Raw genomic sequence first — 25,607 nt, 5'->3', positions numbered from 1 at the left:
ATGGAATTTTTTCTTCCTCAATGAAATCATAGCTTTATACTCCCAATCAAGAGTGCAGCCTCAAATTAAGTGAATTAGCCTTGAACTAAATTAGCACTAGACATATGTGAAGCAACTTTATCTACATACGAGCTATAACATTTTGTTTGTAATTTGAATCAGAATTACATCATCCATAAACACATAAATACTGGGCATCAGGTGAAACATCTGATGAGTACTCTTGAGTTTAGGTTGACTACACCAACATATTATAAACACAAAATTTCTTTGTATTTGCTATAAAACAATATCATAGTATCAAATATCCATGATAAGCAGTCACATTTTACTGTACAGGTTACATACACTATTTTTGTTATCAAATACTTCAACATCAAATTCACTTTTCTCGTATATTCTACATTAGTGTGTGGTTCTGCATTGCAACGAGTATTCCACTGACATGCAAAGTTTCCCATTAGCAGGAACAACATAAAGGTGAACATTGAACCACAACAATAAGAAAGGTATACCTGATAACCTTCAAATTTTTTAGTGCTCAGAACTAATGCAGTAAGTGTGATGACAGAATAAAGTTTTTATATATATAGACACACACAGGATGTTTAATTTATCTGAAGACATTGAAATATCTCTAAAACTACACAATCCAGACAATTTATAGTTAAAATGTGTAAACCCCATTTTATTATATTATTATATTATATGTTCAGATTCTACAGAAAAAAGTCTTAAGTTTTGTCTGAAACATTTTTCTGTTTTGCAACATATGGTACAGTATGTAGAAAAATCAAAATGGGTAGAAAATCTTATGTTTCACAATGCTATGCAATGACACTTTAACACCCCCCCCCCCCCCCCCCCCCAATATACACACGGCAAGGGTATGACAGGCAATCATTTCATAACTTTTAACTGGAAACCCTATTGTCAATGTTGTATTCTTCTGACAAAATGAAAAGGGGATTGCTCAATGCACCACTTGGGCCACGTAGCAAACTCTGACTAGCATAACAGTCAGTGCCATCCCATTAAAAGGTATAATTGCCTGGTCTACACTCACGCCAAAGAGGTAGGGGGTTAATTCGAAGGTACTGGATAGCATTTTGAAACATATGATTATCTATACAGCATCATCTGTCACATGAGGGGGGGTGGGGGGCGGTTGTTTCAGACAAAACTTGCATATTTTTTTCCTCCATAACATCCAAATAAAAAATTGGGGTGCCCAGTCAAGATTTCAAAGTGGCTCCCCACTTCCCACACACAGGGTGCGATGGGAGGGTTGAGTTGGATGCCCCCTCCGAGACGAACAAATTTTAATCATTACAATTTTGGATCCACTGTGTTGTTTTCAAAATTTTTCAATGCCTTCAGATAAATTGAACACCCCTCATACAATTAATATCAGTAAATTGTTTTAAAAAATCATAACAGTACCACTGGGAATTATATTTGCACACATAATGAAGCACAATACCATACTGTTTCATGAAGAACTGCAGCCAACCCACCTGGGAAAATGTCTCAGTTTCAGTTCCTCAATGAAAACAGTTGTCCCACTCTGTACTGGTCTCGAATCTGCATTCTGTTCAGTTGGATCATGTCGATGCCAGTTTGTCTGCTCTTTAACTATAATCACAGAATTAAATTTTATCACTATTCCACAATTCAATTCATAGAGCACTTGACAATATGCAGTCAAAATGTGTTATCCACAAGATTGCTCCATTTATTTATATTACAGCAGGACACCTGTTTTATAGGGCACAAGAAACCGTAATAAAAATACATGGAGCAATAGTTTAACAAACTAATTTGTAGAACTTTCTTAACCACCTTTCTTTTGTGTAAAATACATTTTTATAGGTATCTTGAGACATGTCTAACAATGAAGCTGTTAAATGAAATTTCGGAATAATTTAGCCAATAAGATGTGCATCATAGTTGACACTGATGTTAATTTTATGTATGGCTTAGTGGTTGAGTGAGTAAGTATCAGACTACAAGTCCAAAGTTTTGGTGTTTGATATCTGATCAGCCCTTGTGCCACACTGGACTTCAGTCATTCAGATTCAGACACACTGACTGAATCTATTGTCCTGATGTCCTCCACGTCCAGGGTAACCTCCCCATTTCCAATACGTAATTAACGATGCAAGTGCCTATCAATGCCATCCCAGTTTCTTTCAAACTGATTCTGGATCTTCAATCACTATGTCAACTGGGAGACATATTGCCACCTGGGTTCCCCATGACTAGTCTTGTTCTATGCAGTTGAAAAGTTATAGTGATAACACCACTGAGGTAGAAAGTCAACTCACCACTCTAGTTCACTACAAAGCAGTGTACCTGTCAGCCTGCATCCTTGTAGTCAGTGCAACAGGGCACCAACATTTTGAGTTTGGATCCGTCCAGTGCTGTTAGTTTAGAAGTCCACAATTCAATGAACTGCATCCAGCCATTTGTCCTAAGTTCCTACATGTGAGACCTTTGTTCAAAATATGCTTTGGTTTTCTCACATCTATCAACTTGCATGACTGACTTCGAAGCACACATCTCTTTACTGCCTTCGGTGATGCCCCGATTTTTTAAGGCCTGGAATGTGCCTTTTGCTATGTGCATGCTTCGTCTGTAACTGCAGCGCCTACAGGAAGAAAGAATTTTGATGCTCATTGCAAGCACTCCGTATGTCAAGCGTATTGTGACCATTGAAAAATCAAATGGATCGCTGAGGATTTAAAGTCAACTACTGATTCACAGTCCATCGTCAACACATACCATACTCCTAAAGTGCATGATATCATGGCACGCTTTGCTGGGCGAAAAGTTTTTCCAAAAATTGACCTATGGGACACTTACTTGCACCTCGCCTTGGACAAAGCCTCCAAAAGCACCCTGGTAATCAACACACCATTTGATCTTTTTTTGGTATAACAGCCCACCCTTTGGCATCAGCAGTGGACCATCCATACTACAACACTGCATGGAACACCTAACATGAGACATTCCACCAACGGCAAATTATTTGGACATCATCACTGTCACTGGAAAAAATGCAGAGGATCTAGGAACCAATTTAGACTCCTTGTTCAGCGGGCTCCAATGGGCTAGTTTGGAATGCTATGAGGAAAGATGTTACTCTGTGCCCTAAGTGGAATATCTGGGATATGTATTCGGCCCATCTCAGAGATACAACCCAGTCCACACTATACCGAGGCCATACAAAACCTACCATCTCCCAAAGAAGCCAAACAACTCTAATCCACATTAAAATACAGAACATTCATTCCTCATGTGGCAGCTATCGCCAAACCACTACATCATCTCCTTCACAAGAATGTGAAGTGGCAATGATCCTTCACTTGTGACAAGGCTTTTTGGAATCTCAAACAAGCTTTACTCTAACATGCCTCAATACGTACATCCCTCCCAAGTGCCTGACAGTAGAGGCAAATATATCAGACTACAGCTTGGGGGCCATTCATTCTTACAAAATCGACAGAATTGAACACCCTATTGCATTTGTTTCCGGGCCATTAATGTAGACACATCACAATTCCAGTCAAATTGAAAAGGAAAGCTTAGCTTTCATTTCTGCATTGAAGAAGTTTCATGATTATGTGTACAGACAGCTATTTAGCCTGTTAACAGATCATAAGACTCTGTTACCACTGTTTGACATCCATTCTAATATTGCACCACAACCATCTAAGACCTGCAGAGAAGGGCCACTGCTGCTTTCTGTTTATCACTACAACATCTATTATCAGTCCTCAGAGCAAAATACAAAAATGGAGAAACCATCATGTCCCCAAGTGGGACAAGACCCTGAGTTTGATGTGGCTCCTGAAGTATGTTTTTATACTGATGCAGAAGCCAAAGCAGTGCTGGCCAGCTTACCTATTGGCACCATAGTCATCACCCGACAGTCGCCAGAGGACCTGGTCCTCCAAAAGGTCATGTGATTGGTGAAGAATGGTTGGCCAGCAGATCACAAAACTCCGTAATATAAATTTGTTCAGACCTACTGGTACCACCAACACGAGTTGTCCACTCTCAAGGGCATCGTCTTGCCCCAAGGAGCTAATGGCCACACCACTGTAGTAGTCCTGCAAGCACTCAAACTTTGCATCTTGACATTATTACATGACTGTCATTGCAGTATGGCCCTCAGCAAACAGTTAGCCCACCTACATGTCTTCTGGGAGGTCATCGACAAAGATATAGAACATATGGTCGCAGCATGCATAACATGTCAAAGCAAGCAGGCAACACATGCCCATTGGCATTTTCCTTACCCTAATGCCAGACGCGGGATTGAACCGTGGTCCTCCCGAATGCGAGTCCAGTGTCTAACCACTGCGCCACCTCGCTTGGTTCTGTGTTTGAAACGTATACAAGAAGGGAATACCCAACATCACAAGAACTTGCTGCAATTATGCCTGAGCAAATTGGCTTCAAAGGTAGCGCTTTGTCAATGTAAAGAATTTTAAAATACATTGATTTTAAACATGTTAAGACAAGAGTATTCAATTGAAAGAAGTGACACAGAAGCAGCACAAATCCCATCCATTACAAAGATTAACAATACAAGAGGAGGAGGCAGTTCTACAGTGTATTACGTTGATGAAACATGGATGAATCAGAATCATTCCATGAATACCTGCTGGAAAATGAGTGATGGTACTGGTGGTTTTAAAGTTGCCTTAGGGAAATGTTGTCAGGATACTCATTCTGCATGCTCTCTCTTCTTCTGATTTGGTTCCTGAGAGTAAACTTCTATTAAGATGTCAGAAAAACAGTAGTGACTACCATTTGGAAATTAACGCTGTCACTTTCAAGAAGAGATTCACTGAAAAAGTCTTGTCATACCTAGCTTTGAAGTCATCATTATAATTACCATCCTAGTTATCATTCAGTTGTTACAGAGAAATGACCAAGTACGAGCACCAGAAACAGGATATTGTGCTCTGGCCGAAAAATAAAAATATTCCGGACAATATAAGCCAGACCCGTGCTGAACTCTTGCAGCTTGTTAATTTATATGAGTCACGCAACAGAATGTACAGGGTGTTTCAAAAATGACCGGTATATTTGAAACGGCAATAAAAACTAAACGAGCAGCGATAGAAATACACCGTTTGTTGCAATATGCTTGGGACAACAGTACATTTTCAGGCGGACAAACTTTCGAAATTACAGTAGTTACAATTTTCAACAACAGATGGCGCTGCAAGTGATGTGAAAGATATAGAAGACGACGCAGTCTGTGGGTGCGCCATTCTGTACGTCATCTTTCTGCTGTACGCGTGTGCTGTTCACAACGTGCCAGTGTGCTGTAGACAACATGGTTTATTCCTTAGAACAGAGGATTTTTCTGGTGTTGGAATTCCACCGCCTAGAACACAGTGTTGTTGCAACAAGACGAAGTTTTCAACGGAGGTTTAATGTAACCAAAGGACCGAAAAGCGATACAATAAAGGATCCGTTTGAAAAATTTCAACGGACTGGGAACGTGACGGATGAACGTGCTGGAAAGGTAGGGCGACCGCGTACGGCAACCACAGAGGGCAACGCGCAGCTAGTGCAGCAGGTGATCCAACAGCGGCCTCGGGTTTCCGTTCGCCGTGTTGCAGCTGCGGTCCAAATGACGCCAATGTCCATATATCGTCTCATGCGCCAGAGTTTACACCTCTATCCATACAAAATTCAAACGCGGCAACCCTTCAGCGCCGCTACCATTGCTGCACGAGAGACAGTCGCTAACGATATAGTGCACAGGATTGATGACGGCGATATGCATGTGGGCAGCATTTGGTTTACTGACGAAGCTTATTTTTACCTGGACGGCTTCGTCAATAAACAGAACTGGCACATATGGGGAACCGAAAAGCCCCATGTTGCAGTCCCATCGTCCCTGCACCCTCAAAAAGTACTGGTCTGGGCCGCCATTACTTCCAAAGGAATCATTGGCCCATTTTTCAGATCCGAAACGATTACTGCATCACGCTATCTGGACATTCTTCGTGAATTTGTGGCGGTACAAACTGCCTTAGACGACACTGCGAACACCTTGTGGTTTATACAAGATGGTGCCCGGCAACATCGCACGGCCGGCGTCTTTAATTTCCTGAATGAATATTTCGATGATCGTGTGATTGCTTTGGGCTATCCGAAACATACAGGAGGCGGCGTGGATTGGCCTCCCTATTCGCCAGACATGAACCCTTGTGACACTTGAAAGACCAGGTGTACCGCCAGAATCCAGAAACAATTGAAGAGCTGAAGCAGTACATCTCATCTGCATGTGAAGCCATTCCGCCAGACACGTTGTCAAAGGTTTCGGGTAATTTCATTCAGAGACTACGCCATATTATTGCTACGCATGGTGAATATGTGGAAAATATCGTACTATAGAGTTTCCCAGACCGCAGCGCCATCTGTTGTTGAAAATTGCAACTACTGTAATTTCGAAAGTTTGTCTGCCTGAAAATGTACTGTTGTCCCAAGCATATTGCAACAAACGGTGTATTTCTATCGCTGCTCGTTTAGTTTTTATTGCCGTTTCAAATATACCAGTCATTTTTGAAACACCCTGTACAAATTTGACTTTCTTGCATGTGAATGTGGTCACACAGTTTTGCATTTACCCACATTATTACTGTCAGTATAATCCGACAGAATTGCGGGGGGGGGGGGGGGGGGGGGGGGGAGCAAAGCACTCAAGATAACAGACACTGAGTGGCTTGTGCTTGAAGCAATTATACCGCATCCCCCTTCAGTGTCGGCACAATGTGTGTGTGTGTGTGTGTGTGTGTGTGTGTGTGTCACGCTGAAAAGTAAGATTTTCACAAGGAGGTGAAAATGGATAAAAACCTTGAATGTATCATCCTAAATTTACAATCAGATGGTATTATGATGTAGAGTTTAAAACAAAATGATCTTTTTTGGTTTTAAAGAATCATAGTTTAAAAACGTTTTTGTCAACATATCAATTGGATACACTGTACATGAGAACTTCCCGGCTTTTATTGATTAGGAATATGTAGCCTGTGAATTATTCAGACTATAATGGTCAACACATTACCCAAGGAGAAGTTAAGCTTTTCCCAGCCTGTTTTATTACTTGAGAGACTGTGGATGGATAAATTTGTCACAAACTCCAGTATTTCGACATGTAAACCCGTCATTTTCATGGCACAAATTGGAAAATGCCTTAAAATGAAAGGAAGGGTTGCCTGTCGATATACCGGTGGTTTTCAATGTTATGGGTCAGCATTCCGTCGAGTTATATAAAGAAGATGGTTAATTGTTAGCGTGTTCAATGCATCAGAAGTGCATTCCCCCACTGTAATGTCGAACAAGTTAGTATAAACTCATAATGCCTGTTGTCATCGAAAAATGTAACAACACACTGACAATTTTTACGATAGTCTTTTCTACTAGTGTTTGCTACCAGTAATTCTTTTCTTATGCATAGAGATTTACACTGAATAGCAGTGAAACACACCCTCATACGCACATCACACACATTTAAAAAATTATATGGAGTAGAAGCTGTTGTCAAAGAAATATAATGATTTCGGTTAGAGTCTGAAGTTTACTTTGTTACGTATTATATTTTCGCCCCATAACACAGTCCAAATCACAATAAATGTCAATTATTGCAACTATTTTCAATAATCTAGTTGCTAGACAATCTTCATTTTGAGAAAAATTGTTCTTGACGTCTTCACAAACATGTATCAGCTGTTCTTGCCTTCCGCCATCACACACACAATTTCTGTGGAGAAGTGGACACAACCTCAAGACCCGATAGTAAAATTTCTCTCATGTAGATAAATGATCAAAATCAGTTTTAAAATGTACTATTCCATCACAGACTTGAACATATAATATGAAATACCAAAGGTGAATGAACACGACTGTTGTCTGCAGCAACACAGTTCGGCAACACGGACTTCGTTTGCCCGCTCTCTGCCGCCATGCATGTGCAAACCTCATCCCCCTCTATGACTCCCCATCACTCTGCCTCTATGAGCGGAAGTGTCTTCTTCCGTGAAGCAGTCTACAGTGGTGAGCATTACAAGACATCCTATGATACATTGCCAGATGCCTTCTCTGAAAACTATCTAGAACAGACAGTTCAAAACCTAACTCATGGCAACAAAGAGACCTGACCTCTCTGATGAAGTCAGAGTCAAAGCTGGTATCAGTGACCAAGAGAGCTGTGGCAACAATGATTACCGAAGTATAAAGGCCAACTAAAACAAGTGGAAAGAGTAGTATCATATCTAATGAGGAACTTTAAACTTTTAGCTCGGAACGGGAGCATGTAGAGAAAATATCGCTCGAGTGTAAAGGATAGTTGACCAGGTACTGGATAAATATGTACCCAGCAGAACAGTGGTTCACCATGGGGGAGGAGGTGGGGGGAGGGGGGGACATCTCCATAGTAAACAATCACTGTAAAGAAACTTCTAAGGAAACAGATCACTGCATAACAGGTGCAAGACAAAGCACAGAGCAACAGATGCTGAATGAAATGTTTGGCTGTCAAGAGAGCAATGCATGAAGCGTTCAATGAGTACAGTACCATAAAAATTGTTGGAAGATCTTTCACAAAATCCAAAGAAATTCTAGTCACATGTACAGGCTATTGGTGGCAACAGAGTTAGTGTGCAGTGACTCACGAACAAGATAGGAATGAAATTGAGGATAGCAAAGCAAAAGCAGAGACGCTGAGTCCCGTTTTCAAATGTTCCCTTATAAAGGAAAACCCCAGTATATTCCTGCAATTTAACTCCTGTATCACTATAAAGATGAGTGAGACGGATATCAGTGACGGTGATGTTGAGAAACAGCTGAAATCACTAAAACTGAACAAATCTCTAGAGCCAGAGAACCCAACAGAATCCCTATACGATTCTATACTGAATTTATGGCTAAGTTAGCCCCTCTTAACTACATTCTCCCATCGATCCCCTGGGGTGAGGGGGCATACCATCCAAAATCCTTGACATCCATTTCTTGAAAAATCTTAGAACATGTTCAGAGTTCTAACATCATGAGGTATCTTGAGCAGTACGACCTCTTTCATGCCACCCAGCATGGATTCTGAGAACATCAATTATGTAAAACCCAATACGCACTTTTCTCACATGATATAATGAAAGACATAGTTCCAGGCTGACAGGTAGATGCAGTGTGTCTCCATTTCCAAAAGGTGTTTGACTCAGCACCACATCTATACTTCTTATCAAAAGTATGATTGTATGGGGGTATCAAGCAAAATTTGTGATTGGAGGGAGGATGCAGAAAGTTATCCTGGATAGATAGGAACTGACATGTGTAGAAGTAACGTTGGGTGTGCTTAGTGAATTGTGTTGGGACCCTTGTTGTTCCTATTGTATATTAAACCTTGTGGGCAATATTAATAGCAAACACAGACTTTCCAAGATGATGCAGATACGAATAATGAAATACTGTCCGAAAGATGATGCACAAATATTCTGTCAGATCTTGGCAAGATTTCAAAGCGGTCCAAGGATTGGCAATTTGCTTTAAATGTTCAGAAATATCAAATAGTGCACTTCACAAAATGAACAAACATAGTATTTTGTTAGTATAACATGAATGAGAGGCAGTTAGAATCCAGTCACTTGGGTGAAACAATTTGTAGGGATAGAGAATGGAAAAATCATATAGGCACAATGGTTGCAGTTCACTGGTTGATGGCTGTACAACTGGTATACAGAGGACACCACTTTTAAAACACTCATGCTACCCATCCCAGAACACTGCTGAAGTGTATGGGACCTGTACCGAATAGGACTGACAGTGGATATTGAACAGATAAAAAGAAGGGTAATATGAATGGTCACAAGTTTGTATGACCCATGGGAGAGTCATGAAGATTCTGAAAGAAATGATGTTGCAGATTGTTGAAGACAGATGCAAACTAATCCATGACAAACTATTTAGAAAGCTTCTAGAACCAATTTTATACAATGAACGTAGGAATAAATTGCAACCTCCTACATACTGCTCCCACAGGGATCCTCTGCCACACGTTTCACAGTGGTTTGGAAAGTAAAAATGTAGATGTAGAAGAAGACAGCTGAAAAGCAGGTCTATAAATATCATTTGAAAAGACAGAAGGCACTGTCAATGAGAATTTTAAAAACAGATTGTGACAAGGCCAAGACAACAGACAACTTTAAATATCTGGGTCAAAAAATAAATGTAAAAAATGAAAAAGAAGCAATTAAAAACAAAACCGGAAAAAATGAAAAGAGCATAAATGAAAGAAATCTGTACAATAAAAACTATTTTTTTCTGAATATGTTGTTAAGGGTTTATAGTACAATTGCAAAACCAGATGTCTTTCATGGGCCAGAAACACTATTTTTATCTGGATGTAAAATGGTGTTAGAAGATTTGGAAAAGGTAGGAAGAAGCATCTTGTGAAAAATATTAGGCTCAATCAATAACAAAGATTGCAATTTTGTTTCGTGGTCAAACAAGGAAATATACACATCCTGCACTACAATAATAGATGGCATCTGCAAAAGAGGTGTTACACTCTATACACATCTAAAGAGAGTGAAGGAAGACAGATTAACAAAGAAGAATCACATTTTCTTCCAAGACATGAAAACAGACAGCGAAAGTGGATGAGGAGGCAAGACAAAAAAGGACTTGAAAGAAATGCAGATTGAGTGAGAGACCTTACTCAAAAGTGAGAATTTCAGACTAGAAGTCAAGAAATTCAAAGGTTTTCAGGAAGATACAACAAAGAGAACAACAACAAGAAACAAATACAGATGAAAGGAAAAAGAGCAGATTGTGAGATGATGAAAGAGTTTTGAGTAGGGTAAAGGGTAAGAGAGACAGTTATCTTGATGTAGTCCTTAGTTGGTCTGAATTGAAATTTTAAAAACACTAATAAACATGGAAACAATATTTGTCTGTACAAATAACAAAGGTGGGGCATAAGCTAATCTTGAAACTTAAGATCTGAAAAACTGAAGTTTAACTCAAATTTTTCACTTCTGCTCAAAGCCTATTGAACATGGAACTCTTTCTGCATTACAGTTAACAAAGTGTCATCCAAATGCAAATTTCTTTTCTGCCAATTGTTTAATGAATGACTGCTGCAGTTCCTTTTAAATGAACCCATATTAGAAACAAACTTTTAAGGGGGGTAGTACATGTGGCCTACAGGAGGGACAGTGTTAGAATTCCGTTATGCAGGAAGTTTGCAAACTGACACCATAGGCCCCTCTGACCACCATTTTCTCTGATAAGAACATTCCTGATGAATGCACAGATTTGTACCAAATTATGATAACCACACAATATGACTGAATCTATGTCTCAATGTAACACTATTCTTATAGCGGAGACAGCAGTATCCAATTTCTGCAGAAAATTATGAACTAGATTATCAACCATTTTTACTCTTAGAAATCTAAAATTTTCAACTTCACTAGCTGTTTTAATAACCTATTTTTATGTGAGTTCTGTGTCAGAAACTACATGCACTGTGTTCTGTTTCAGATAAGTGACCACCTCTTCTCTGTAAACCCCAACCTGGTGTTATCTGCTACCCTATCAGTTATATTGCATCCCACATTTCAAATAACACTTCTGTCATCTGAAAAATACATACATACTATTCACTGAAACACCGTAATTGGCACAATGACCACTTCCCACAGCTACGAAGAACGTCTGTCAGAATGCTTTTAAAGTTTGACCTGAAGTGATACTACATCCAACCACTATACCACCAATCTTAAGTGAAATAAAGCCCTCCTTCACAGTTTTATTCAGATACACGATGTTTATAGTGTAAATTGACCTACTCACACTATCAATCAGTAACAAGATATCACTGTGTCTCAGCAGAAGTCTTCAGTACCCTCTCAGGTCTCATTAACTCACCTTGCAGTTGTATCAAGATGACATGGAGGCAAAAAAAGGAATGTGAAGTGAACTTAAGTTGTGCATTTCCAAACTCAAATCCTATTCCAGTCACAACCTACACTATCGTAAGTTTGTTCCCTAACAAGACTGCTGACAGCCTCCTCCAGTGCCCCAGTCTAATGTTAATATTGAGTTAATAATACCAGACATATGACATTTGATACTAATAGAAAAGAAAATATGTGTATAAAAAATATGATACTTACACACTGAAGGCCCAGCTATGTGGATGCACTTAGGACAATGAAACTTGTCCACGTATGGAACAAGATATTCTTGCAGGTCGACGCAACTGCAAAGTAAATAATGCATTAGTTCCAGGCTGTTTTTTTTTTTTTTTTATCTGAGTTAAGACTGAAACAATTAAAATGAATGGCTTTGATACAGCATTGTCACAATTCTGGTATTGTATATGGCATAATAGCATTTGCTTAGCAGTCAATCAGATAGACAATCAAAGGGCAGAGCAATATACTTAACATTTTTTTTTTTTTAAATTGGTAATAGCAGAAATCACAAGTTCTTATTGTCTTGATAGTCCACATTTTCTATCATTTTATCAATGCTAGCCAGTTATTCTAACGTAATCAGTAACAACTCCCAATTACGAGTGAGATTTGGGGAATCTGTGTTGGAGGAATTGTTATTCATTGGATTTTAAAAACATCAAATAATATTTCATTTAAGATCAGGGGAAAGTAGTGACACTGCACAGAACACAGTTCTGCAATGGGAAGTGATGATTTAAAATGAGTATGAAGAATTCATGAATTCAGCATCACATCATTGACTTTTAAAGGAAACACACACCATGCATGCGACTATCGAAAATTTCCTGATGGCGGAATGCATTAGGTTACCTTAGATGGGAACCCTCTGCAGACACGTAATATCTGGTGTGGCTCAGGGGAGTGTAATAGGACTATACTGTTGTTGTTGGACAATGTTATACATTCAGGACTTTTAGGTCAGTATCCGTTGCAATCAGGCTTTTCACAAATTATCACGTCCACAGTGGGGAAATCCTATCCAGTGCATTAATATCCATGTAGACACTGACAAAATATCAGACTGGTACAAAGAGTGGCAACAAGCTCTTAATCTAGAGAAATTTAAAGTTGCGCATGTCACAAAACAGAAGTATGGTAAACTTTGACTCCAGTTGTGACTGATAAATCCCGCAGGCAGTCATGTTATAAATATAATAATTCAGAGTAAAACATTTGATGAGATATGAAGTAGAATGACCACTTAGGCTCACTTATAAAGCAAATGGCAGGCTTCAATTTATTGGCAGAATACTGTAAAACTGAAGTTTGTAGCAAACCACTTTTATGGGCCATACTGTAATACTGCTCATGTACATGGGACCCATGTCAGGTCAGGCTGAATGGTTCGTTTTTTATATATAAAGAAACCCAAAAAGGAGAGGATGGACTCTCAATGGAATCTAGTTGCAATTAAACAGCAACTGTGTATTAAATGCACTGGAGAAACTTTAAGATCTCCTTGCCAAACATTTTGAATTATTCACTTCTAATACAATACAAAGTGAATAAGGAAGCAAGTGGGATTATATTTAACATCCTGTGAATGATTATGTAATTAGAGACTGAGTACAAACTACGATAGGGCAACAATGAGTAACAAGATCAGCTATGCCTTTTTCTGAGAAATAGTCCTCATATTTGCCTTAATGTCAGCAAAACATGAGAAATCTGGTCAGAGGCACATTCCTCCCAAATTTAAGTCCAGTGTGCTACTACCTGTGCCATCCTGCTTGGTGTACAAAGTCAAAATTGTAATTTTCACATATATGCTTCCCATAACTTGTAGTTGCAGGTATGTATAACTCCGCATGCTGCAGGCCTTTTGAAGTACTTAAAATTTAAATTATGCCACATGACAAAACAAGCAACCATTTTCCTCATTAACGATAAAAGAAGACAAGGAATATTTACAGAAAATGTATGCAAAAATTTAGGAGACATGAATAGATATTTACAGAATCAGCTCAAGTTGCCCTGTGAAATAAGATAGGAACAACCACTTCATTAAGTAAAGGCTCCATGAAAATGGACTGTTGAAAGTTAAGAGTTCTTAATGTTGGCAGCTACACATGCATGTGATTAAACTCTCTACAGCATCTTCATCATTCTACTATTAAATCACTTTTACAGAATGTGCATCAATAAAGCTCCTCCTTTATCAGTTTCTCATCAGAAATGTTAACTCCATTATAGAAGAACTCATACAATAAAGACACTGGATTTTTTTTAAAAGAGAGAGAGAGAACACCTCTACATTCCTTTCAACACTAGATGTACCTTACACTCCTGGTTTACATTAAACTCACTCATAACATGTTTGTGCATTGAGGAACAAACAAATATGTAACATCCCCCTGTAAAACTATTAAATTATATAAAACTAGTGACTTTTGATCTCTCTCATTAGAAAACCACCAGGAAATTCTTAAATGCTTTCATTTGCATATATAGTTAATCCTTGAGTAAAGGCAAAATACCTGCTTTAAAATAAAAGTCCTTGTCACTAATGTGTAATTGTGCATAACATGCTAATGTTTTCAATTTTTTATATATAATAACTATGCTGTCCAAAGGATCTAGTTTCTGCACCAAAATATTATTTTGGTATCTGAAGTGGACATACCTTGCCAACCTCCAAAATAATTATTGGCCAGAGCATCTGCTTACACATCATAAACAAACTGTCCATACTGCAATCATCTATGCAGAAGATGTGGACAAATCCTCGCTGTTTGAGATCTTCAAAGAAATGGGGATACTCCATATTTATTTTTGGTCAAAAGGAAGCCATGCTTTGGGAGGCAGTTAACTAGGAATGACTTGTTCTATATGACAAAGAGTCCACAGTAACAACACTTTTGCACCTATTAGACATTTGTTTTGCAACTTCCATGTTTTATGGGTCTACCTCAGCTGACAGATTGTACAATAAAATCAAATCAATAAGAAATATTGTCAGAAGAGACAGGGAAAGAAGCATAAGAGATGACATTAGTTCTGTAAAGAGAACAGAGCATCGTAAAAAACACTTCATGTGCAGCACAAATTTTTAATAACTACTTTTTAAAAATAGGTGAGAAAATTGGTGAAAATAGTTCAAAAGAGAAGGCCAAAGAGTACACTAAACAAGCTATACAGAGTACATTTAGTGAAATAGAAATTAATCTCACAACCCCATTTGAAACAAGGAGAATCATAATGACTAAAAAATGAAAATTCACATGGGGTGAATAACATCTCTAAGAAGACACTAAGAAGTTGTGGCTCTATATTGTGTAATGCTCTTAATCACATTACGCATCATTAATTCAGGGTATATCCCCAAACAGATTGAAATATGCCATGGTTAGACCTTTCTAAAAAAAGATGTCAGGGACTACTGCTGGCTGGTGTCACTTCTTATATAATTTTCTAAACTTTTTGAAAAGGTAACACACTCCAGTGTTGTTACCATCCTCTACAGTAATGGCATATCTGGCCAATCACAGTCTGGATTTCAAAAGGTCCACTCTACTGAGTCAGCTACTGATATATTTAATGAGCACATAATAAAATCATTAAATGGCAAAATATCACTATTTGGGATATTCTGTGACAAAAACCGAAGGCACTTGATTGTGCCAATCATAACATTCTCCTAGAGAAGTGGAGTTTTTATGGATATGTGGCTCCAAATATGTCTGGGTTATCTCTTATTGGGTCGACAGAAGCGTCCGATCCAACGCGTCGGCTTTGACCCGTGACGTCATGACGGCGCGGAGTTTGGTTTGAGTGTGGCTGTCTCCAGTTCTGTTTTATCTTATTTTATTTACTTTTCTGATCTGTTCGTTCTATCTCGTGAGATTTTTTTTTTTAATTTAAAAACACTTATTACTTATTTTAATTATCTGTTTCCTCGAGTTTCTGTATTAGTTTATTATATTTATCTTTCTGATCTGTTCGTTCTACCCCGTGAGATTTTTTTTTAAAAAGACAAAAAACACTAATCAGCTACTGAAGCATCTTTATCTTCTATGGGTTGCAGGGGTTACGACCCCTGGGGAGGTGGGTGGGTATTCATGCATGGCTGTCTTCACTTACACGTTGTAGCTACGCAAGGCGTCTAAATTTGTTTATATTTAGTTTGCCCCCCACCCAAAACACCCCATTTGCCGCGCTTGTCCCATTAGTGTCATTAGGCTTCTTGTGGAAAATGTGTGTGTTTGTTTTTGTTTCCGCCATATTTGTGACGTCATGGGTCAAAGCAGACGGGCGGGATTGGACGCTTCTGTATTTCCCTCTTATTTAAAAAACGAAGTGCCAACAGTTACCCAAGGCTGGGGAGAAATTCTTGCTTTATGTTAATGATCTATCATTTCATTTGAATCAGGAGGCAGAATTAGTACGGTTTTCAGATGATACAAGCTTTGTTGTGAAGTCAAGCAAAGACGTATCAATGGAGAAAAACAGTCAGCAATGATCTGTGAAAACTACTAATTTGTTTTGCAGAAGTAGACTACGTTTAAAATTAAAGCAGAACAAAACTGGACGATCTGTATGTTTAGAAAATATCCCATGCCTAATAAGCTCATATACTTACAAGTGGGTGGGGGGAATCAAGATAGGAAATTTTATATTTCTTACAATAAAAACTTGAAACTGGAAATACCATACACTAGGCCTGCTGAAAGGTGGGTGCAGTTCTGCTACTTTTACCATAACAATAATCACCTATTTTGGGTGCACAGAAATGAGTATGATAAGATATATTGCACGTTTTCATTCACTGATGTCTTGCGGGATAATAAAATGGGTAACACTTCACTTAGGCAAAAGCATTTATTGTGAATATTTATTTATTCATCTCATAATGTACACATTTTAACATTAATTTAAGGTTTCTGTGAAAAGACAGCTACATCTACACAACAAGGCAAGTGACAAACTACATCCTGCTCAAATAATCAGTTTGCCTTTCTTGAAACCGACTGACGAAGCATCTCTGAGGTACAGTACCATGTAGCTGTTTTTTTCAGTGACTCTAGCTTCACACTAATAATTTTCTTGCCTCTTAGTTTGTTGAGAGTCTGAGCAGGTACATTTAAATGATGAGCAGGGAGATAAAATAATCTGTTGGTGAATAATGCCACCAGACATGACCACTTTTATTTCAGAGCGATAACCAATTTCGGGCATTCAAATACTCATTTCCAGTTACATAAAATGTTCTCCATCAGCAGCATGTTGTCAGTTCCAGCAATTTGCTGATGAGAACATTTCTATAACAGGAAATGTTAGCCATCTCAAAATGGGAATGAATGCCGAAAAACAGCTATGCCTCTAAAATAAAAGCATTTGAAGAGTAATTGTGACTGGCTGCATTATTCACCAGCCATCATTCATTAATGGCCACAGTGTTCACAAGTTCCAGCATATATTCCTATGCAAAAAGATGGTAATATCTTAGATATACCAGGGAGATAACTGTTAGTAACTGCAGTTTTAAACAATGGCCAACCTGGTCCCCTTCGAAGTACAACATGTGTTTCTAATAATTATTTTCTGCAATTTTACTATGCTTGAATTTTTCTTAAAAACAATACCATAACTGATTGGAAGTAGCCATGGAACACATTTTTCCTAGTGTTTATGACAGTGGCACTAGCTAACATTTGGGTTGCAATTGCAAAATTACATAATTTGTTTACTAGATACTCAGCATGTTTAATCCCGTTTGAATTCTTATCTAGGTTTAATTCAAGGAATTAAACAGAAACCACTTGGTCTAGAAATCTATTTTTGTGATTAAAAAATTTCTTTGGATTTTGCTTGTTTTGTTCTGAACTGGATTATATGGGTCTTTGGACTGTTCAGTGTTAATCCATTGAGCTGAAACTATGTTTCTAGATGATTTATTGCAGTTTTAATCTTTTCAATGAGTAAAGACCATCTAAATATCAACTTTTATTATGGAACCCCTGGTATGTTTCTATAGAACGAATTAATGCAACATACTATAGATGGATTATCTGCAACAAAAAGGATAATTATTCCAAATAATGTTTTATTTGTTCCAAAAAGTTGTTTCAAAACAAACCCAAAAGCTCTTAACGTAAGTTAAGTTTAAAACAACATAAACAGTGTATGTTGCAGTATTACTTCTTTGTTGATACATGTATTGAGTCTCCTGTTTTGCACACACATGCAGCTGCAAATGGTGAAAGTACAAAGACAGCCTTTTGCAGCAACCTAGGCTACGTATCTTTTAAACTGTGCCACAATTCCAGTAATGGCATCGATTTAATTATTATTTTTTTTTTTTTCCAATGATGAATCAAATGTCAGTTCAATATAACTTTCATATTCTCCTGCTGACCTAACTGGAGGTTGTGTGTTGTCAATAACTGAGTATTCACTTCACAATTCATTTGGGTATCCATGTGCTGTTCCCTTGGAAAATACTGGTAAAAGCTTCATTCAAACTTTCAAGACGCGGAATGATTTTTCCAATTAATGCCTGTCACATTTTAGACACTTCCTCTTCATTTATTGTTGGTAGCCAACCAACACATTTGTAAACCGTTTGTCCAAAGTGTTATCTTTTTCTTAAAAGCAAGAAAAGTTTTTGTGAACATTAAATACATTTACTTGGTTGCCTTGAAGAGTTAAATTAAGTTCATTCATCTCTGTAGAATTGCCACTTAAATAAGCAATTTGAAGCATACCATTCTGGTTTATTACACTGATGGAATCGGGACATATTTTTACTCAGTCTTCAATTAACATGGGTGCATCATCTGCAGGTAAAATCAAATGGGCATTTACATTGGTGGATAAAACGTTAATGTATAACAGGAACAAGTCCTAGTCTGGCACATGATTTTGATCTGTCAGGCAATGTCAAATCAATGAACACTTCTTTCAAAGTGCAAGTTTATTCTGGAAGAACAAAATAGGTCATAGGATAGGGCCTTGAGGTATACCTACTTTCACTGTTTTCTATGTGGAAGAACAATTTGCAGCATTTGAAAATATAGTCACACTGTTTTCTACTGCATAAATAAGACATGAGCCACTGTAGAACATTACCCCTGATCCCATACCTATCAAGTTTGTAAATGGCCAGAGAAAAAAAAAAAAGGTCAAATGTTATGTGAAATCATTTGTTTAATAGTAAGAAAAACTAGATTAGAGAAAAATTTGACACGCCTTCCACTGAATGCTCAAAAATCATTAAAGCAAATTAGGTACAGATTGAGAATTTGAAGTTCAATGCTCAACTTAGAATATCAGAATTTTTGAGAATACTAGAAGATATTTATCTGGCAGAACTTCAAATTCTCAATTGGCACCTCACTTGTTGTACATGATTTCAAGTATCATACAAAAGGTACATCAGATATTTCCTTAATCTATTTTATTTCTTATGAATCATTTCACAAAACATTTGATAGGATTTCTAAATTTTTTATTTTGAAATTTTTCTTATTACCCTGATTATTTTCAAACAATCAATTTTTTTTGCAAAACTATATCTCATGATGGTCAATTTGATACCCCATTTGTCCATTTACCACTCTTCATCTGGCTATGAAAATTACGACAAAAATTCATTTTGTAATTTCTAGGGACTCTGGCATGTACGTAAACGGTTGGAACTGTATAAATAAATCATGGCAAATTCAGTGTAGTTATTGCATTGAATAATGCTGCCACATCAGTTCATCTCACTGTGCATTTCTTTCAGTTTCACTAAGCTTTGTTACTTTCCAGAGACATTTTAACCCCTCTAACCTGGATACATGCACCATGTCAAATCTATTGCAGTGTTTCCTGATGCAAGATGGTCCACAATTGTTGTAACTGGTCCTTGGTATCCTGGATACTGGCAATGAGACAGAGCTACCATTAGAGCTGTTCCCAGTGTCAGAGCCACCCCACATGAAAATTACTTTCATTTTTAAATTTTGGATACCAGTGGGCTTGAGAAAGCTGCTGCCACCCATATTTTAAATTGTATTGAAAAGTGTGATAATTTTTAAGTGGGATCACACTGCCAAGTTCTTTTTAAATTTGAATATACTTTGTAAGCACTGGAACATCATCATATACCCTCTCAACCGACGAAGTTTCATTTCGTTTCCTCCACTCCTTCTGGATGCTACACGTTTTTGTCAAACATAGATAACAGTCCATGATTTACTGAGTCAAAGGCTTTTGTTAAGCCCTATAACTTTATTCAAATTGTCTATGGCTCTTCTACCTGTCATAGAGACTTAAAGCTTATTTTTATTTATTTATATTTCCTCACATGGAGTGATCTCCAGCTTTTTATTAATATATTATATTACTTTGTCTCTCTCATCCTTAAGTTTTTCAGATCAGTGTACTTTCCATATGGCTGGAAGAAGAGTGATGTGCTGATTATTTCCCAATATCTTATCAAGCTCTTTCTCCCTTGCACAGTGGTCTAAATTCTGTAGGCTCCAGTACCTCTGGGAAACTGGTCAAAAGATCAGTTAATTATTACAGATAGTGGGTGTCCTATTATTTTAGGCACAAATTTAAGGACTTATGGGTATACCATTCTGACCTGCAGATTTTTGTTTTCCAATGACAAGACATTTTCTACATGTACTGCCAAAACTGTTTTAAATTTTGTGAGGCATTCAGACCTCTGACCAAGTCCAAAGGGACATTATTTGTTCTTATAATCTGCAACAATGACATCCGATTTCACCATACTAATGAAGAATGTCTGACACACACTGAAATTTGAGCTACATTTACAATTATTTCATGTACATGATCATCCTTACAAATTTTATAACTAAAGACTTTGAAACCTAATTCAGATTTCACACACAATCACACTGCTTTTGAAGTATTCTCATGTCTTACATGTAGCCTACTATTTTTTTATTTGCTTTGCTTCCTTAATATCTTTCTTAAAGATAATTTTGTATTGTCTAATGCAGTGAACAAAGTCAGTCTTTTTACTACATCTTTCTTCTTTACATAGCTTTCTTGTCTTGGCACAATGGCACAAGAGATTTCTATACCTTTAGTGATCTATTTTAATTCTCTTGCCAATTTAGCAAGTTTTGTGAAATTGTGTGTGGGTTTCACATTCATCTGGTACAGCTCTGTTTATGCAGCTGGGAATATTACCCACAGCAGATTTACTTACTTATGAAATTTGTATTAACAGTCCATCCAAGTCTAAGAGTAACAAACGTATTCCCACGTACAACTGGGAGGAAAAATTACTTTCACTTCCCTTTAATGACTGACAATTTACCCGAGGAAATAAGACATCAGGCACACACTAGGAGTTTTTTCAAATGGTGGTTAAATGTCAGAGAGAGAGCGAGAGCAGGGAATGAATGCAAGTCATAACATATACAGCTACAATTCAGACAATTAACTATTCAAAACAATGAATCACAAACACAGGATCATTCCAACACAAGGCTGTGACCATGGAATAGCTATCAAAGTTAGAAACAAAAAGTCTGACAAAACCAATACCTTTTCAATACACATTATTTAATTTGTAGGTGGAATCACAATCAGCACTACATTTGCACAGAATAAACCTGTGTGCCGTAAGACTGGAACTCACAGTTAACAGCTCCGCATTAGCAAATAAACGAGGAGTCATGTGTGGCTCATTACTAAAGTAAAAGGGTTTATCGATTTGTAGGCCTACTCTCCCACTGTTATAGGCCATACAGCCACACTCGCACATCCTGGCAGACCAAACTTTCCAGGAGGGAAATAACAATAAAAATAATAACATCGTTAATGAGCCAAGTCATTTAATATTCACATGTTACACCTGCTATTACCACATATCATTACTTGAATAAATCCACAACTAACCTGTTTCTCTCAAATCATAATACAATCTCTTGGCCACTGGAATGTGCAATATCACAAGAACAATTACAAACAAGCAGTCCGACACAGGAAAAAATAACTAAACAGTTTAAATCATCTTTATCCATAGGAATTTAGCAGTCTACCTGACACTACTTAAGGTATTCTGACAGGCACGCCTGAATAATTACAGAAAAGTTATAAGGAAATGTATTACTTCAGAACACTTCCAAATATACAGCAATGTAAACACATTTATGATTTCATATGGTAGGTGTTCTAGTGCAAGAGATGTCAGCAAAACTATGACAAGAATTTATACAGATAATTTATTTGCTTTCAACAATAATGTATGCTACAGAACATGCAAAAGAGATGTTAGCATATCTAGGCATATGTACTACTACACTGCTAACTGTAAGTGGAAATAAAAAGAAAAGGTTGCTTTTGGATAGTGACAGTTCTGTTCTGAGGTCCAATCTATTTACAGTTTCTGAATCACTAACATAGCTACAATAACTTATGAATAACACATCTGCAGCATTCGGGAGGTAAATACCTCAGCATACATAACAATCCAAATCAGCTAGACTTGTGGCTGTATATCTATAAAACTATATATACATATAGTATCAGAATTCTATTCACTTATTACATTCTCAAATCATCAATATTACGATCCCAGAAAACGAATACTGTCACGTTAAGCAAAAAAAAAAAAATAGACTACTGCGATTTCCAAAATCTTCAGCATAGTTTTTACACAACTTTCCAAGTGGTGGTGAATAATGAAATATTTTAAGTAGTTGTTCAGAACTCGTCAATAATTTGTAAACAATGTCGTTGACGGGGGTCACTCAAAATGTCGTGAATCGACACTAACTTGTACAGCTGCTAAGTGGCTATAAAAATTGAAGCGATGCTATAACTTAGGTAACGTAACACCAATGTAAGGCAGTTAATGCTGAACAGACGCCAGGTCATGAGGAACTTTTGTTATTTTCCAAGCGGTAATGAAGACTTCAAATTCACATACAACGGGGAAGAGGTGGTCTTCGGAAAACAATCGAGTATTTCGCAAAGGCCTTACACTGGAAATGTATGCAGCAGATGTGAAAATTTATATAAACAAATATGGTGAAAGGAATACTTAAACATGGAATAGCTTCATAACCAAGTGTATTATGAAATCCTGACAAAACTAACACATTAAATGAAATCCACGAATTTTTATGGCTTCGGTGATTTAGCGAGGCAGAGCAGAAACCGTATGTTTCACCTAGTCGACAGATATTTCAACTATAAAAATACAAAAATGCGCTACAGCAAAAAACTCACACATTACCTTTGATGATACCACTCTTTGCAGCCATCACACTGGATCATATCTCTTGTAGCATCGTAAGTTTGACCACATAAACAATACCTTCTCTCGTCAGACTCCATTCTTTAAATCCCTTGTTACAAACACAACATCCCACACGTCCAGAGATTACTTATAAAACATGACACAGCAAAGATATTACAATCTGAAGCACAGTTGTCACTTGTGTGATCCAACCAAGAACCAAACCGAATGTTTATTTCCGTCTTTGTCAGTTAAACGCATGTACACACTACTCACTTGGCCAGTGAAGGTCAACAAACGATAGCCAATGGGTTCGACCTGTCATCTTCATCATACCAAGGTATTAGGCCAAGGGATTCGATCATGTGGAATCGCAGTTCGATATGATAAGAAGAGGATTTAGCAGTCGTCGCATATGAAGCATTTATTTTGCTGCGAGAAGCTGATCATCTACAAAAGAAAAAACGACGCTGGGAAACGACCTCTCTTTTAGAAAGTAGGAAGCATTCCAAAAACTTTTAAAGGATTATTAATGGAAAATGAATTTTATAGAGTAGAGGAGTATACATATCAATAAATGAAAAGTGCTACTATTACTGTTATAGAGGTACTGTCACTAATTGAACATATTATGATATTTGAATAACACGAGAACATGAATACTGAGAGAAAAATGTAAATATGAGTATAACGTAGTATGCAAATAACTTTCAGGACGTGAAAAGTTGGTGAAAAATGTGTGCAACATTATTATAAGTATTGCCACTTTTATGTATTAAATTGTAATAAATAGGTTAAATATAAGAAAATAGGTTTAAGCTGACTTGACCTATATTACAAGTAGACACTTTGTACAAAACGTAATCAAAAGGGACCAAATAAAAAACAATCAGTCAGTGAGTGTGGTGGGACAAAATCAGTGTCTGACCTTTAAATGAATTAGAATATGGATTGTTTCATAATTTTTTTTAGAATGAAATTTCCAGATCCCTTAAACACTCCCATTCACGACAGAACTTCGTCAGCTTTAATGCTATCACTGCATTCCATTCCATACTCCAGTATTTTTAAATACACTACATACACATCAAAACCATTTGCCACAACCTGGCCCTGTATAGATGTGGCCCTACAGCTCAGGTCCAGTTCAGTTGCTATTAGAAGTGGGATCTACAATTAATAAAACCGCCATCCGTGGATGGAGGACACGACTCAACTACTGCAGGGTTGTAGCTCATAAAGATAGGGGTGAGGTGAGTAAAGTTTTTCGGTTACTGTATTTTTTCTGGCTGCAAGTTTCATGGAGAATTAGTGGGTCTTTTGGCAATATGTATTATCAATTGCCAGGAGTGTGACTCATTGCCTAGTGGTATGTAAGGTGTTAACTATGCTCAGGAGGTGAAGATGAGTGCTGTCAAGGAGTATTCATTGTTTTCAATGTGTGAAATAGCAATTATGAGCAGCTACTCAGGCAGAGGAATTATGTCCCAGTAAGAAGCATTATTGTAGTGTTACAGTTAAGAGTCCTTCTCATAATCTGATTTTGTTCTGCTGTTTTTTAATTATTTTGTTTATTTATTTTTGTTTTGCATGTATTTAATAGAGTTTCAAGACCCCAGAGGAAAAGTTTGTTAGTTTGTATCATTTCGAACAGGGAATGGTGTTCAGTAAAGAATATGGCTCTGTACATAAACATGAAGTGGTGAGAAATGTTGGGAAGTGGTACATTTAAGTGTCCTTCTCATTTGTGTTTGCATAACGGATAAAGGGTAATCATGTCATGGGCAGTACCACTGGGAACCCCTTCTGTACCCCAGGGGGCTACAACAGAGGAAGCATTGAAAATTGTAAAAAGTGGATAAGATATGAGTGGACAATGTAAAGATGTCCAAAAGACTGGAAGCACTCCAGGTTAAGCCACGAGGCTGCAGACTATGGAGGAGGATTTGTAGAGGAGATCAGAGGGAAAAAAAGAAGAGGTGAAGATGGGAAAATGAAAAGAAAGGAGCGAAAGGAGAAAGTTGAAAGGAAGAAGAGCAGGCCTGTGTTTAGTTTACCTTTTACCACAATACATCCAACTAACGCTGCTGTGGTTAAGTGTGTTGAACCTGTGGGTATGTGACCAGTATTTAATGCCTGGTGGAGCAATTCCTTGAATGGGAAAATTATAAGATAATTACTTAAGTGGGTTATGACATGGTAGAGAGTTTTCCCAATGAATGGGGTACTAAAATTCTTACCATTAGGGGCGTAAGACAGAAGTATCTGCTCCAATATCATGTGGAGTTGTACAGTCTGAAGAAGCTGTAGTGCCAGACAAAGTAAGTGTGTTCTGTATGGGAGTGAATAGG

The 25,607-nt window shown here is 37.6% G+C and overlaps 1 protein-coding gene across 1 annotated transcript in view; it reads right to left on the bottom strand.

Annotated features, from left to right (window-relative positions):
• The window catches only part of LOC124722122 (lysine-specific demethylase phf2-like), a 173,992-nt gene extending 150,603 nt beyond the window's left edge, over positions 1-23,389 (bottom strand). The window contains exons 1-3 of the mRNA XM_047247327.1: positions 23,254-23,389; positions 12,204-12,289; positions 1,518-1,635 (exon numbers count right to left, since the gene is read on the bottom strand). Of these exons, the coding sequence (XP_047103283.1) occupies positions 1,518-1,635; positions 12,204-12,289; positions 23,254-23,354 (305 nt within the window). The 5' untranslated portion in view covers positions 23,355-23,389. The remainder of the gene's footprint in view (positions 1-1,517; positions 1,636-12,203; positions 12,290-23,253) is intronic.
• Between the last annotated feature and the right edge of the window lie 2,218 nt (positions 23,390-25,607).

Source organism: Schistocerca piceifrons, chromosome X (genome assembly GCF_021461385.2).
Source record: "Schistocerca piceifrons isolate TAMUIC-IGC-003096 chromosome X, iqSchPice1.1, whole genome shotgun sequence".
Lineage (NCBI taxonomy): Eukaryota > Metazoa > Arthropoda > Insecta > Orthoptera > Acrididae > Schistocerca > Schistocerca piceifrons.
This window is presented reverse-complemented; position numbering and strand designations above follow the sequence as displayed.